The sequence below is a fragment of the Oryx dammah genome, unplaced genomic scaffold, assembly GCF_014754425.2.
Source record: "Oryx dammah isolate SB20612 unplaced genomic scaffold, SCBI_Odam_1.1 HiC_scaffold_6, whole genome shotgun sequence".
NCBI classification, from domain to species: Eukaryota; Metazoa; Chordata; class Mammalia; order Artiodactyla; family Bovidae; genus Oryx; species Oryx dammah.
In genome coordinates, this window is record NW_024070190.1 from 9,303,436 (window position 1) to 9,320,091 (window position 16,656).

General features: G+C 41.6%; 1 protein-coding gene across 1 annotated transcript in view; it reads left to right on the plus strand.

Moving 5' to 3' along the window:
• PCNX2 (pecanex 2) overlaps positions 1-16,656 on the plus strand; it is a 314,554-nt gene that overhangs the window by 107,443 nt on the left and 190,455 nt on the right. Inside the window, exon 16 of the mRNA XM_040242736.1 lies at positions 16,495-16,604. Coding sequence (XP_040098670.1) covers positions 16,495-16,604 — 110 coding nt within the window. The remainder of the gene's footprint in view (positions 1-16,494; positions 16,605-16,656) is intronic.

Sequence of the window (16,656 nt, forward strand, 5' to 3'; positions counted from 1 at the left end):
AGACTTTTATTTCTGTTTCCCTTTCTGTTTATGGCATGCCATCGGCTTAAGTCACTGTTGGGTCAGAGTAAATAGATTCCACTTTGAAAGCGCACTGCCAACTCTGTTATGGGACTGACCACTTCAAAGACTCTGGGGTTTACTTACATGCTGAAACAGGCTTTTTACCAGGTGAAACTGGGGTTCTTTGAAAGATTTATTTAGTCTCAGAGAGGAATTGACTTTCTTGCTCAGCATAGAACAAGCACGCCTTGTGATAAACAGCATGATCTGTTGTTAGAGAATCTTAATGTTCTATCTCAGTTTTGAAACACCTTTTAGTTAAAAATAGAGCAGTTTGCATTTCTCCCTTCTCATTTGTGAGTCCTGAGTATTCTAATGGTCTCAGATAGACTCCTCACTTTAAAAAAATAGCACCTATTAAATGCCGTGAATTGAATGAATACGTTGAACAAATTGGCAAGAGGATCCTTAGGAAAAAAGAAAAAGCTCACCCATATTCAACCTAACATACCCAGAGCTATAATTCCAGTTCTTGTTTAATGATGCTTTTGTTTATGACTTTTATGCTTACACTTTGCACTACTGGAATTGATTTTTTTCCCCTTTTATCTCTGCTGCGCAGTGATAGATTGAAGGGCCCTTGTGAACAATTTCAACATATCAGCTGCCTTGCCAAGGATGTGTTTCTCTATATAGATCTTGATATGTATTTGTATCCGTGATCTTTATTATTCTCACTTGATTGAAGCAGATTGAGGGACTGGGGTTTAATATTGTTCTCTGGAATATTAATTAGAGGAAGAAATTCTATTCCTCTTTTAATTTCATATTCTTTTTGACTCATCCAAGATGGTAGCAAGTAACATGTAAATGGACTCCCTCATTGACTTAACTATTTGACAGTGATATACAGAATCAACCAGAATATTTGCTCCCTGGAGAAATGGCTCAGTAGTTAATTAGCTGGGCTTTCTATATGTCTGGAAAAACCATGATTTCTATTTTTTATTACCCCTTACAAAGAGATTCTATTTTATTGATGGCAGGGGCATCCAGAGGTGGAGGTACATTATTATAATTTAATGTTTCCCAAGCATCATTAACAACTACTGTGGGAGAGTTTGCTCACGTTCTTCCAGGTACTACAGGGTTGCAGCTAAAACAATGGCTTTCCCCCTGCGTTCAGATCTTTAATATAAATATAAAACAAACTCATAGAATAGTTTTAGTTCTGAAATAGACTTTATACATCCTCTATCCCAGCCCCTTCATTTTATTATTTATTTATTTTTATTTTATTTATTTATTTATTTATTTTACTTTACAATACTGTATTGGTTTTGCCATACATTGACATGAATCTGCCCTGGGTGTACGGGAGTTCCCAATCCTGAACCCCCCTCCCACCACCCTCCCCATATCATCTCTCTGGGTCATCCCAGTGCACCATTTTATTATTTAAAGTGAGGAAATAGAAATCCAGAGAGTGACGAAGAGACTTAACATTACAGTTCCCGAATCTTATGCCTTTTCAAAATCTCACTTCCATGCCCTTCTCCCGAGCACATTTGAAGTATACATATATTTTTCTAGTCAAAAGAACCATTCACAGGCATATAAGATACCTTGCAGATCCATGGTACTTTAATTTTCAGAATAATTTTCCAAGTGTTTCCTCATTTGTCCTTTTTTTTTAATAACTCCATGTAATACATAAGGAAGGTAATAGCATTTTTATATTCCAGTGGTGAATGTGAACAAAGAGTGCTGAAGCTTTTGCCTAAGGGCACATGGCTAATTCACATTGTTTTTTTCCAATTGTAAAATGGATTAGTAATAGCTACTTCATATGAATGCTGTCAGAAGTGAATGAAATTAAATTAATAATGTATATAAAGTGCCTAGCTCAGGGGTTTTCATTAAATGCTGTGGTGGGCAGGATTCTGAGATTGCCCCAAGACTCCTGTCCCCTGGTGTGCCCACACTATATAATTTCTGCCCTCTGAATGTGAGTGATCCAGGAGTACGATAAGGTGTCACTCTGTGATTAGTTACGGCATCTGGCAGAGGTGGAGGGATTTTGAGATGTAACCAAAGTCCCTGATCAGTTAACTTGAAGTCAGTCAGAAGAGAGATTATCTGGATGGGTCTGACCCAGTCAGACACGCCCTTTAAGAGAAGGTTTAGAGGTCAGAGGCAGAAGAAAGAGCAGAGACCCTCCCTGTGGCCAGGAAGAAGTCAACAATGTTGCAAATGGCCCATGGCGAGGACTGCGCTGTCAGATCTCCAGCAGATCCCAGCAAAGGCCAGCAAGAAAATTCAGTCCTATAGCTGCAAGGAAACTGAATTCTGTCAGCCAGAAGTGAGCTTGGAAGAAGACCCAAGTCTCAGTAAAACTGCTGCCTTGGGTGACACTGCAGTCTCATGGATTTCAGCCTGATGGGACCTGAGCAGAGGAACCAGTCACGCCATGCCCTGATGCCTCAGGCAGTACCCTGCAAGATCATACATTGTGTTGTTTAAGCCACTGTTTGTGGGGATTTGTTGCACTGCAGTAGAAAACCAACACAAATGGAAAGTATTATTATTAATAGCATAATTAGTTGATGGTGATGATGTCAGTGAACATAATGGTGATGCTGTTAATAGTAATACGTCTGAAAACAAATTCCAAGTTGCAATTCACTTTTATTACTCTAGATTTCAGATTATATTTTATGGGTAGATCCATGTCACTCCTAGCTGCGATGGAATGGGAATTACAAGTCTTTTAGCTGTCCGGACAGCTAGTAAGGTTGGGAAGAAGGGCAGATGAATATTAGATGAGCAGCAAGTACTTTCTGTCACATTCATCTCCTAGAAAGTTGAACATGTATAATTGATCTCTTAGTTTTCCCTGGTGGCTCAGCAGTAAAGAATCTGCTGGTAATGCAGGAGACATGGGTTCGATCCCTGAGTTATAGGGAAGATTCCTTGGAGAAGGGAGAGGCAACCCGCTCCAGTATTGCCTGAAAAATGCCATGGACAGAGGAGCCGGGTAGGCTACAGTCCATGGGGTCGCAAGAGAGTCGGACATGACTTTGTGATTAAACAGCAACAACACATTGGTCTCCAAAGCCAGTCACCATTGGTTGGATCCTTAAAATAATGTTGGATGCCTTTGACAGTGGCAGTGGATACTGATATGCGGGGACAAAAACAGGAGGAAGAATGATAGCTCAGTTGTTCAAAATGGAATTGCAGTTGCTGAGTAAAGTAAGATCTGGAGTCAGATTTAGACAGGATGTACGGAGTTTAAAAGGATCAGATCCAGGAAGTGTAGTGAAATCAGCATTGGTAGGATTTGGTGGCTGTCCAGTTTGTAGAGTGGTGGATAGGGAGAGGGGAAGGTGGGTGGAAAAGAATTCCAGGCCTGCGCTGTGAGCAGTGGTGGTCCCAGTGGAGATGGAAAACTATGCTAGTCCTGGCCATGCCAGTGGGAGTCTATCTTTCTCTCTTCCAAAATTCTGTGGGCAATATTGTCCTTTTGGTGTTCATGTCGATTCTTATCTATTCTGAATATAATTAGTTCAGTGGGAAATACAGATATTCCCGCAATAAGTAGTACAGTAGAAGCCTCTGTTTCCTCATGTTTAAGATGTGATCCCTGGCTTTAAAGATGGGCTGTAGTCTGGACGTGATAGTGTATGTCATGCAGACTATAGCCTAGTCAAGCTCTTGCTTGGTATATCGGTTCTATTTCGCTGATGTTGTTCGTAAGTACTTTTCTTCACCCCTAGTTTGACCATGAGCGCCTAAAGGTCATGACTATGGTTTATATATGTTTCTTTTCATATCCTGTAAAAAGTCTACTGTTGCCTCAAAGATACTCTATAAACTTTTGGATTGAGTAAATGCAGATGACAGAGAAGAGGGCTATGAGAAGGAAGGTAAATAGCAGTAGTTTCCAGAAAGTTTGTGTGTATGTGTGTTTGTGTGCTTATTTGTCTATTATCTATGTTGGGTGGTTTTGTTTGTTTGTTTAGTCACTAAGTCGTGTCTGACTCTTTGGAACTTCATGGACTGTAGCCCACCAGGCTTCTGTCCTTGGGATTTTCCAGGCAAGAATGCTGGAGTGGGTTGCCATTTCCTTCTCCAGGGGATCTTCACAACCCAGGGATCAAATCCACATCTCCCACATCTCCTGCACTGGCAGGTGGATTCTTTGCCACTGAGCCACCAGTCAGTATTTTCCAGAAAGTCTGTGTGTGTGTGCTTATTTATCTACATTTGTCTATGTTGGGTAGTGCCTGTCAGTCTTTCTTGCTAGCGAATGAGCTCATTTTCCTCCAGTACCTATTCTTAAAGGTCAGACTGGCTTTTTTTTGACCACACCATGTAGCTTGTGGGATCTTATTTTCCCAAGTGATTGAAGCCAGGCCCCCTGCAGTGGAAACGCTGATTCCTAACCATTAGACTAGCAGGAAAGTCTCATTAAAATAGTCTTGAATTATAAACATATGCTGTTTTTTCACAAAAATGAAAAAAGGTATGAAATAAGGAAAACCTTCTTCAAGGAGACGGTGAAGTCTTACTCATAGTATTTGTTAATGTGATCATTTATTTACTTACTGAACACATATTGACCGGCTGTTATGAACTAAGCTCATTGTTAGGCCCTGGGGCTGCCCCCTGGGTGTTCCGGGACCATGGGGGATATCAACAGAGCTGCTGTGGGATGAGCTTTGTGGCATGTGCTGGGGGGCTTTGGAGGTGACCAGTGCACACTCAGAAGTGCCCGCTAGTCGCACGGTGACCCATGGCCGTGAGATATAAACAGAATCTGATCTTTCTGGAACTTCAGGGGCACAGAGTTTCTTTTACTTCAATATAAGATTCATGTCAAAATAGTCCTAGAAATAGGACTTATATCAAAGTGATATGATCTAGGTCTTATTTTAGGATATATGAAAACCTGGATTCAGAAATGCCCTGATGTTTAATGGGCTAAGAAAAATCTATTGCTTTTCCCTTAAAACGAGTGTGTGAATCTGATATGAAGGGCATAGCAAAGTGAAATCTGGTCCATTTGCTTCTCTTTATGACCAAACTCTGTTTGCCCTGTAAATTCCATCATAGAGATGTCTCAGATTTTGCAGAAAAAAAAGCTCAAACTAGGATTCTCTTTAGAGAGGTACTTTCATACAAAGCTGAATTTCCTTATGCGTCTTCATCAAAGGAATTCCCAAATGCATATGAAATCTACCACAGAATTATAGGACTATTAGACAGTTTTATTTCTACCTCATAAAAATATTTCAAAACCTGTGGGAGTTTTATGAAGCCAGCACTCATCAATCCATATCATTCCCAGTTCAGGGGCCCATGAGACTCCTCTCAAAGCAAATTAGGGACATTGATTTTTGAAGCAAACTGTCACATAATATACACTTCATATCAGTGCATAATAGGTTTTAAATCTTATCTCTGTCCCTCAAAATATAGGTATTTGTGTGTATATATATGTGTGTGTGTGTGTGTCTGTATATTTGTGTATATATGTGTGTGAGTAAAATAAATTTTATATACTTACGTAATATTCAAGACAAACGTACATTTAAAATATGAAACTTTATTTTAAATGTCAGATGTTCTACTATATTTTTAAAAGTCCATTAAAAATGTCAGTCAGCATCTCCTCTCTTCCTTTCCACTTCTCTGCAGAAATAAGACTATTTGAGCAATAAACTAAACTTTTCAGATAAAATACCCAGTGCATTTGATCATTTTCTTTCAAAATCCTTCTTCAGATCTGTGGTTCGGATCTTCCTCAGGTGTCAATGTTTTCTCCTCTCTCCCAAAATTAAAATTAAAATATCCTGGGACTTCCCTAGTGATCCAGTGGTTAAGACTCCCTGCTTCTACTGCAGGAGACAGAGGTTCAATCCCTAGTTTGGGAAACTAAGATCCCACATGCTGCACAGTGTGGCCAAATAAATAATTTATTTATTAAAATACGTTTTAAAAATTAAGAAATATAAACATCCTCAAATGCATTTTTTTTTTTTTTACTATATTTCTGAACTTGACGGGCTCAACTCCTGCTAGAAGTTTGGCTCCTTAGCTGCTCCTGAGTCTGTGGAAAGCCCCATCCATCCCACAGTTAGTCTTTTACAGGGTTCCCACCTGTGCAGGGCAGACCTGCCCAAAGAGCCTGGACAGGGAGGCAAGCCAAGGCCCTGGAGCGAGTAGTACATGCAGTGACTCGGGACTGAACAGTCTGGAGGGGGACTGTCAGATTAAGGAGAAAGGAATGGAAGAAATGGACAAAGCCATTTTATCTTTCTGTGTCCCCTCCACCACAAATCTCAGTTTTGTAAAATGATCCTGAATAGTTGCTTCTTGTTCTCCATTTATTTAGTTGTGTGTGTGTTAAATTGCAGAGCTGTAAAAGCAGTATATTCCTATGCAGTGAAAGCATAAGAAGAGACATTTCCAGCAGTTTCTTCTTTCTCAGGCAAGCTTGTCTCTTAACTCTCCATGGAAAATATCTGTTTTAAAATAATTGGGAAAAGGAAATGCTAATGTTTCCCTAATTGTACTTTATTGAGTCATCAATGTCAGGAAGTTTTTCCTTAAATTACATCCAGATTCCCTTGCTGATGTCAAAGATTACTTCCTTTAGTTTTATCTTCAGAGTCAGTGGCACCCAGCTGTCTCTCTTCCCAGTGCAGAAAGTTTGGGGTTGATAAACCATAAAGGTTATTTCCCTTCAGTATATTTTCTACATGCTTAATTCTTCCTGTGAACTTCATATATATTTGAGAGTGGTACCTTTTAAAATCTTTTTTATTTTTAATTTTTTTATTTTAAACTTATTTTATATTGGAGTATAACAACTTTTGTGATAGTTTCATTTGGACAGCAAAGGAGCTCAGCCATACATATACATGTATCCATTCTCCCCTAGACTCCCCTCCCATCCTCGCTGCCACATAACACTGAGCAGTTTCCTGTGCTATACAGTAGGTCCTTGTTGGTTATCCACGTTAAATATAGCAGTGTGTACATGTCAGTCCCAAACTCCCAATCTATCCCTTTCCCCCATCCTTCCCCCCTCGTAACCATAAATTCATTCTCTAAGTCTGTGAGTTAGAGTGGTACCTTTAGAAATTAACCTAGCAGTATACATACCCAGGCCATGCTTGAATGCAGAATGAAGAATTATATGCTTGCATGACTTGGAATATGCTCTTCCCAAGTTCATTCCTTTGCAGCCAAGCTCTTTAGTCAGGCCTCTAGAAATCTGCCTCTGAGCCCCTCTCAAATAACTTCTTCCTTTGGGCTATCACCCTACCACGTGTTATAACAAACCCTAAAACAGGCAGTTATCTAAAAAGATGTCCAACACTATTGAATGGCAGAGATACAATAATGAAACAACCTCTAAAGCTGGGAACTTCTATCAATTATAGTGATACCCAGCCTTTTGAAATGGGAAGTCATGAGACGTCCATCCACATGCTTTGCACAGTTGGCTGTAGAAGTGTTTAGGGTGGTGTAAGATACAGTGCACTGAAGTAGGGGCTTGGTCCCTATCTTGCCACTTTGAGTGAGTCTCTTCCATTCTCTCTATTTTATTATTTGATTTATAATTTGAAGGGATGATATTTTCAGTTAAGAAGACCTCTTCCAAATTGAAAATAATCTTTCCTGAAGATGGCATGGTTTTGCAAATGTTGGCATTCTAAACATGAAAAAATCACTCGTGTATATCCAAATAGTCTTTCTAGCCATGATTTCCTGAGAAATTTGCCTCCTTTTTTTATATATTATATAACTGCATCGGTTGAAAAAATGAACAAGGCAAAGAACTCGGAGCTTGAGGGTGTTGCCAGTAGAAAGCCCGGGGAGATCCAAGTGGTCTGCCTTTTTGCAGCCTGTCCAAGCTCAGGGGAGCCCAGGTTCTTTCTGGGAAGAGTTGTGTGAGGATCTGAGGTTAGGTGGAAAATACGCACAGCCACACCTGGAATTTGAACTCCTTGCCAACCTTCATCGCACCCTGCTTCTTGGAAGAATAAGTGCCACTCTGGCGTCATCTCATGTTTACATTGTTAAAGGAAATGCGGTCCCTTCTGTCCTGTCCCTGTGGCCACAGAGCTGTTCATTCATCTAACAAACGATCCGATCTCTTATGTCTCCTGCATTGGCTGGTGGGTTCTTTGCCCACCAGGTTCCTCTGTCCATGGATTTCTCCAGGCAAGAATACTGGAGTGGGTTGCCATTCCCTTCTCCAGGGGATCTCCCTGATCCAGGGATCAAACCCAGGTCTCCTACACTGCAGGCAGATTCTTTACCATCTGAGCCACCAGGGGAACAGTCTTTATCACTGCTGCTGCTAAGTCACTTCAGTCGTGTCCAACTTTGTGCGACCCCATAGACGGCAGCCCACCAGCCTCCCCCGTCCCTGGGATTCTCCATGCAAGTTTTTATCACTAGCACCACCCAAAAAGGAAACTGAGGCTTAAAAGCTTGCCCAGTATCTTTGTGCTAATAATCAGCAGAGTTGAGAGGGAACCGGCAGTCCTGCACCAGAGCCCATGCTTTTAACTACTGCTCTGCACTGGGAAAAACCAACCTTCTGTGTTCTTGTAGATACCTAAATAAAATGATCTGGGTGGTTCCCTTCTTAGGTCTGCATTGCAGAATAAGGAAGTAACGGTTGTTCAAATCCAGGGCATTGGTACCATACATATTTATTAAGGGCCTTTCAGGGCCTGGGCCCTGCACAGAGTGTTCAGAAAACACTGGGATAAAACATGAGTCTCTGCTGTCAATGGGCTTGACCCAGTGGAGGGATCACAGATTAATCAAATGATCTTTATACAGACCTGTAGTGACAAGCTGAGATAAATGCTAAGAAGTAGAAGGAATGGGGGCAGTGTCCCCCCCCCTCTAACTTCACTGTTTCACATTAGACATTTTTACCTCCTGTTCTCTTGCCTACTAACTGCTAGTTTAGTAGGTAAAAAGGGAGAGTCCCTCAGTACTAGGCGCTGTCCTTTCACGTTTGCACTGCAGAGATTTAATTAAGTAGAGAGTAAATGAGAGAAGAATTAGATAAGGGTATTGGGTGAATAAAAGTAGGTAAACTTAATTATTTAAGTATATTTAGTTTCACTTTAATTTATTGTCTGCAAAGACCATCTATCATGGGTGCCCTTTCTTTTCCAATTAATGAAAAACTAACACCAGCACACTACTTTGCAGCATGGAAGGCCATTCAAATATCATTGAGGCATTGCAGCAGTATTTCAGGAAGGGTGTCATTGTTACCTTTTTACAGAAGCAGAAGCTGAACCACCAAGTCCCTTCCACAGAATCATTCATTCCAGGAAGTGATGAGCCTGGAATCCACTTCTGCTGACATATATTCCCCTGACTTGTTTCTCCTTGTTCCTTTCAGGGACCATTATTTTCATGGTCATGGTTACTAACTCCTTCTCATAATGATTTTTTCCTTTTTGCATTCTTAATGGGCTGCATTTGAAAGGAAGCCCTCTACCTTCACAAAATTGTGAATTAAACACGTAAAGAGGCAAGCACAGAGAAATCAGAGGGAGGAAATGGCATTTAGCAGGTTTCGCTCTTTTGGAAAACTTTTTGTCCATGTTTTTGTAACAACCAAGTATGAGATGAAAGAGGAGAAGGTGAGGGGGGTGTCCAGAGCAGGGAGAGGAAGAGTATAGGTAAGGATGGCACAGGTCAGCTCCATGCACCCCCAGTGCCCCCAGAGCCCAGCTTGGGCCTCCCAGAAGCCACTGCAGGGGAAGGACGGTATTCTCCGCATGTCTTCTGTGTGAGGCTCCACTTAAATGCCACTCTCTGGACTCATTGGAACGTCTGCTTCCTGCCCAGTGAGCACCCAGCACCAGGCACTTCCCTGTCCATTGCCTGTCACTCCTCATCACAATTACTCGTATTCTTCCCTCCCTCGACACCTGTGCTGTTCTCCACAGAGTTGTGCTCCTTGGTGCCTGGCACCTGGGAGGTGGCCAATAAATGTTGGGTGAATGAACTTTCAAGAAAGACTAAAACTCCCAAGTTCCAGAATAAATTGTCTGTCACTGGGGGTGTGGTTGGAATGAAAAAAATTACTTTTAAGTTCATGAGATATCTTTGCTCTGATAGTCTATCATTTCTGTGGCATTTCACTGCCTGGCCCACATTTGATCTAAGCTACCTATTTTCTTCACCTTCTTTTCTTTCTTTCTTTTTTTTAATCTATACAATGTTTTGTATATCTTTATTATTGAAATCCTTTCTGCCAAGGTGATATTGAAGGTGTTGAACTGCACAAGAATATTTCTTTTTCTTTTTTTTTAATTGGAGGATATTTGCTTTACAGTGTTGTGCTACTTTCTGCTGAACAACAATGTGAATCAGCTGTAAATATACATATATCCCCTTCTTCTTGAGCCTCCCTCCCACTCACGCCCAGCCCCATCTTTCCTTGTTGAAACATTTTTTACATAAGGGTCATAGAAGAGGGATGAATATAATCATGAAAACTGTAATTGTATAGTCATTTTCTCAAGGATGGGTTGATGTCGTAACATCGGTGACAAGTACAGGTCAAGGGAGATGCAAACTGCCCTTCCCCAGGGAATCCTGAGACGGCAACTCCTACCCATGCCCACAAGTAACAGGACTACGATATCTTAAAAACTGATGTAGATGTGTATTAAAGATGGTTCTGATATAAGGGGATGGCTTCTATTTGTCTGGGAAGTGAGGGAGATTGCACCAAGCAGGTGGGACTTTTTATACTGGGCACTGAAGCATGGATAGGAGTTCACCAGGCAGAGGGGAATGAACTTGGTTCATTGTGGAAGAGCTCTCTGGGCAGATGAACTGTTGCACGTGAAGGTGGGGTGATGGGCAACACATTTTTATGGTTGTGCTGCTGTGACTCTCCTAAATGTGTGGAAGGAGGCTGAAGAGTTGAGCTTGGGCCAGATCCTAGTTGGGTTATTAGCTTCCTGTGGAGTAGATTATTTGGGGAGGGAATAGGAATTTCTGAAAAATACTGATTGAGGGCAATCATGTGACTGATTTGCATTTTATGGAAGGAGGTCCACTCTTTTATTACAAGGGGGATGAATCATGGGGTCAGTGGAATGAGGAGTGTTGTGGGGAGGGATGTGGAGACCATCATTAGATCTTCCCATTATGAAGCGGTTAACAATAGCCCTGGAATAAGGCAGTGGAAAGCTGCCCCAGTTGGATGCAATAAAAGGAAGGGACCAATTGGAGGTATGTTGCAAGGTGCATCAATAACACATTAGGACCAGCTGACTGTGGATAGAAGCAGAGGAAAGAGCCCAGGACAGTCTGGCACAGAGCCCTGGGTACCAGTCAACCAAGAGGCTGCATTGAACCTCTCATAACCAACAACTTTAAAAAATGACCAGGTGTATAGAAAAGTACCCTTGCAGCAACCCTTGTGTATGTGTTATTTTCTGAAGAACAGCAAGCTAACACGGTATTCAGAGATGTAAAGTAACTTAACCAAGGCCACACAGCTCATCCCTGGCAGGACTAGGATTCAGATCCACGTTGGCTCGCCTTGAAGCCTGTGCTGTGAGGAGATGCCTTATGTGACAGAAGCAGTGGCAGGTCAGGAGCCTCCTGCAAGGCTGACGGGGGCACTGGAGGAGAGGAGAGAGCACCCTGGCTTTGCGGGGTAACTGAGGTGGGGAAGCTTTGCATTTTTATTTTACTTTATTGACAGCTAGTTGGTTTACAATAGCATGTTAGTTTCATAAAGATGTCAGCAACTTCAGCATCTTTATAGGCAGGGCAGTTTTTGTTCAGTTGCTAAGTCTTATCTGACTCTTTGTAGCCCCGTGAACTGCAGCATATCAGGCTTCCCTGTCCTTCACTATTGCCCTCAGTCTGCTCAAACTCATGTCCATTGAGTCAGTGATGCCATCCAACCAGGCAGGGCAGTAGGGACCAATGAAAAAAAAGAAAACTACAGACCAATATCACTGATGAACATAGATGCAAAAATCCTTAACAAAATTCTAGCAAACAGAATCCAACAACATATTTAAAAGATCATACCTCATGACCAAGTGGGCTTTATCCCAGGGATGCAAGGATTCATCAATATTTGCAAATCAATCAATGTGATACACCACATTAACAAATTGAAAGATAAAAACCATATGATTATCTCAATAGATGCAGAGAAAGCCTTTGACAAAACTCAACATCTGTTTATGATTAAAAAAAAAAAGCCTCCATAAAGCAAGCATAGAAGGAACATACCTCAACATAATAAAAGCCATATATGGTAAACCCACAGCAAACATTATCTTCAATGGTGAAAAATTGAAAGCTTTTCCCCTAAAGTCAGGAACAAGACAAGGGTGCCCACTCTCACCATTACTATTCAACATAGTTTTGGAAGTTTTAGCCACCGCAATCAGAGAAGACAAAGAAATAAAAGGAACCCATATTGGAAAAGAAGTAAAACTCTCACTGTTTGCAAATGACATGATCCTCTACATAGAAAAGCCTAAATACACCACCAGAAAATTACTAGAGCTAATCAATGAATATAGTCAAGTTGCAGGATATACAGTTAATACACAGAAATCCCTTGCATTCCTATACACTAACAATGAGAAAACAGAGAAATTAAGGAAACAATTCCATTCACCATTGCAATGCAAAGAATAAAATACTTAGGGAAAATATCTACCTAAAGAAACAAAGGACCTATATATAGAAAACTATGAAACACTTATGAAAGAAATCAAAGATGACACAAATAGATGGAGAAATATACCATGTTCATGGATCAGAAGAATCAATATAGTGAAAATGAGTATACTACCCAAAGCAATTTATAGATTCAATGCAATCTCTATCAAGCTACCAACGGTATTTTTCAGAGAACTAGAACAAATAATTTCACAATTTGTATGGAAATAAAAAAAACCTCGAATAGCCAAAGCAGTCTTGAGAAAGAAGAATGGAACTGGAAGAATCAACCTGCCTGACTTCAGGCTATACTACAAAGCTACAGTCATCAAGATAGTATGGTACTGGCACAAAGACAGAAATATAGATCGATGGAACAAAATAGAAAGCCCAGAGATAAATCCATGCACCTATGGACACCTTATCTTTGACAAAGGAGGCAAGAATATATAATGGAGAAAAGACAATCTCTTTAATACGTGGTGCTGAGAAAACTGGTCAACCACCTGTAAAAGAATGAAACTAGAACACTTTCTAACACCATACACAAAAATAAACTCAAAATGGATTAAAGATCTAAACATAAGACCAGAAACTATAAAACTTCTAGGGGAAAACATAGGCAAAACACTCTGACATAAATCACAGCAGGATCCTCTATGACCCACCTCCCAGAGTAATGGAAATAAAAGCAAAAATAAACAAATGGGACCTAATTAATCTTAAAAGCTTTTTCACAATGAATGAAACTATAAGCAAGGTGAAAAGACAGCCTTCAGAATGGGAGAAAAAAAATACCAAATGAAGCAACTAACAAAGAATTAATCTCAAAAAATATACAAGCAGCTCCTGCAGCTCAATTCCAGAAAAATAAACGACCCAATCAAAAAATGGGCCAAAGAACTAAAGAGACATTTCTGCAAAGAAGACATACAGATGGCTAACAAACACATGAAAAGATGCTCAACATCACTGATTATCAGAGAAATGCAAAGCAAAACCACAATGAGGTACCATCTCATGCTGGTCAGAATGGCTGCTATCCAAAAGTCTATAAGCAGTAAATGCTGGAGAGGGTGTGGAGAAAAGGGAACTCCCTTACACTGTTGGTGGGAATGCAAACTAGTATAGCCACTATGGAGAACAGTGTGGAAATTCCTTAAAAAACTGGAAATAGAACTGCCATACAACCCAGCAATCCCACTGCTGGGCATACACACCAAGGAAACCAGGAAGAGACACGTGTACCCCAGTGTTCATCGCAGCACTGTTTAAAATAGATAGGACATGAAGCAACCTAGATGTCCATCAGCAGATGAATGGATAAGAAAGCTGTGGTACATATACACAAAGGAATATTACTCAGCCATTAAAAAAATGCATTTGAATCAGTTCTAATGAGGTGGATGAAACTGGAGCCTATTATACAGAGTGAGGTAAGTCAGAAAGAAAACACCAGTACAGTATATTAATGCATATATATGGAATTTAGAAAGATGGTAACGATGACCCTGTATGTGAGACAGCAAAAGAGACAAAAGAAAAGACTTTTGGACTCTGTGGGAGAAGGCGAGGGTGAGATGATTTGGGAGAATGGCATTGAAACATGTATATTACCATATGTGAAATAGATTGTCAGTCCAGGTTCGATGCATGAAACAGGGTGCTCAGCGTGAGTGCACTGGGATGACCCTGAGGGATGGGATGGGGAGGGAGGTGGGAGGGGGGTTCAGGATGGGGAACACATGTACACCCGTGGCTGATTCATGTCAATGTATGGCAAAAACCACTATAATATTGTAAAGTAATTAGTCTCCAATTAAAATAAATAAATTTTAAAAAGAGAGGATATCTGTCCTCCAGGTCAGGGATGTGTGTGGACTAAGAGGAGGACTTCGTGGGCATGAAGAGCAGGTCAGCCCAAGAAAGAAGGAAGAACCTTTGTCCCTGGGCATGGGAAGAGGGCGCTGAGAGGGCACTTTGCTGACTCCAAAGGGAAGAGAAGAGGAAGGCAGAGAATGCTTTTCTAACTGCTCTGGAATTCACTGGCAAAATTGATGGGAAGAATCAGGAAAATAATAAGTGAAGCCTTGGAGCCTTCAGGACCCCAGAGACTCCCTGCACTAGCCCTGAGAATAGTGATCTGAGAGCTTGGAGGAGCCCTTGGTGGAGACTGGACGGCTGGAGGTGCATCAGTGGCTGGCCTTGCCTCCTGACTGCTCCGCTATAGCTCTGCAGCCCCCGAGAGGCTGGGTGCCTTCAGTTCCTTCCAGATACTGCTCTCCAGGTCCTGGAGGGACAGGACTGGGGCAGAGACAGAAGGAATGCACTTTAATGTCTAGGAGGGAGAGACTTGTGAAACTGAAACCCTTCTGTGTTCCCGGTATAACGTAGACTCCTTCAGCCCATCTGAGTGGTTACAAGTATAATATGAGCACACTTGACTCAGTCACTTGTATTTTTGATTTTAAGCAAAATGAGCAATTTGTCCTTATCAAATAAGGCACTCGGTGAGTTAAGGGATCAAAATCTTAAGGGAGAAGTCTTGGAGTCCTTTCCTCGGTCCAGCTTTCGGAAGCCATTGGCAGATTCTCTTGATGGAGGTTGAAAAGGCTGAATATACAGAGGTTTCCTTCCTTATGTAAAAGACATGATGCTTCTATCAGGAAGGAGACTTCAGTCCCAGATCACTGCACTGCTCACAATGGGAACACATATTCCCTGCGTTTCTTCTTTGCCCTGGGTGCAGTGCCTTGGTTATTGGCATCTGGGCTGATATCCAATTAATTGTGAAGTATCTTGCTGTTTTCCTTTTGAGCCGTTTTTCTCTTCACGGAGCCTAAGTCCACTAGTTGATTTGGTTTCTTATGCCATATGGACACATGCACAGGAGACGTGGATTTAATCCCTGGGTTGGGAAGATCCCCTGGAGGAGGACATGGCAACCCACTCTGGTATTCTTGCTTGCAGAAGCCCATGGACAGAGGAGCCTGGCGGGCTACAGTCCATAGCATCACAAAGAATTGGGCATGACGGAAGTGACTGAGCTCACATGCACTCACTCCCTTTTAAACCATTGATTAAATAAATATTAATAAATACAATCTTTATAGTTATTGTTAAGTATTATATTGAATCCAAAAACAGCAACATGTGCTTAATGTTTCATCTTATAAAAATCCTGTACTTAATTTCAGAAAAGATGAAGTTAAAATCAGTCAGTCAGTCAGTTCAGTCGCTCAGTCGTGTCCGACTCTGCGACCCTATGAATTGCAGCACACCAGGCCTCCGTGTCCATCACCAACTCCTGGAGTTCACTCAGATTCACGTCCATCGAGTGAGTGATGCCATCCAGCCATCTCATTCTCTGTCGTCCCCTTCTCCTCCTGCCCCCAATCCCTCCCAGCATCAGAGTCTTTTCCAATGAGTCAACTCTTTGCATGAGGTGGCCAAAGTACTGGAGTTTCAGCTTTAGCATCATTCCTTCCAAAGAAATCCCAGGGCTGATCGCCGTGTACAATTTGTTTGAAATGCCCACTCAAAATCAATGCTGGTACATTCATGGGCAAGATTTCCAGGAGCCGTCAGATGCTTACATGTCCACTGGTGGGAATGATCCCAGAGCACCATGTCTATCCAGCTGGACCTCGGGGAGGCCAGCTAAGTATGTTCTGGAATGCGATCCTGCTCTTCCACACCCACCTGTGGAATGACTTGGCTTTCTGATCTTTTGCTCAGGAACCCTGGAGCACGCAGCACATCCCGGCACTGTTTTCAGCTTTCTGTGGCCTCTTGGTTGCACTTTCCTACCATCTGAGCAGGCAGAGCAGCGACCCCTCTGTCCTCCTGTGAGTAACACACACACACACACACACACACACACACACACACACACACACA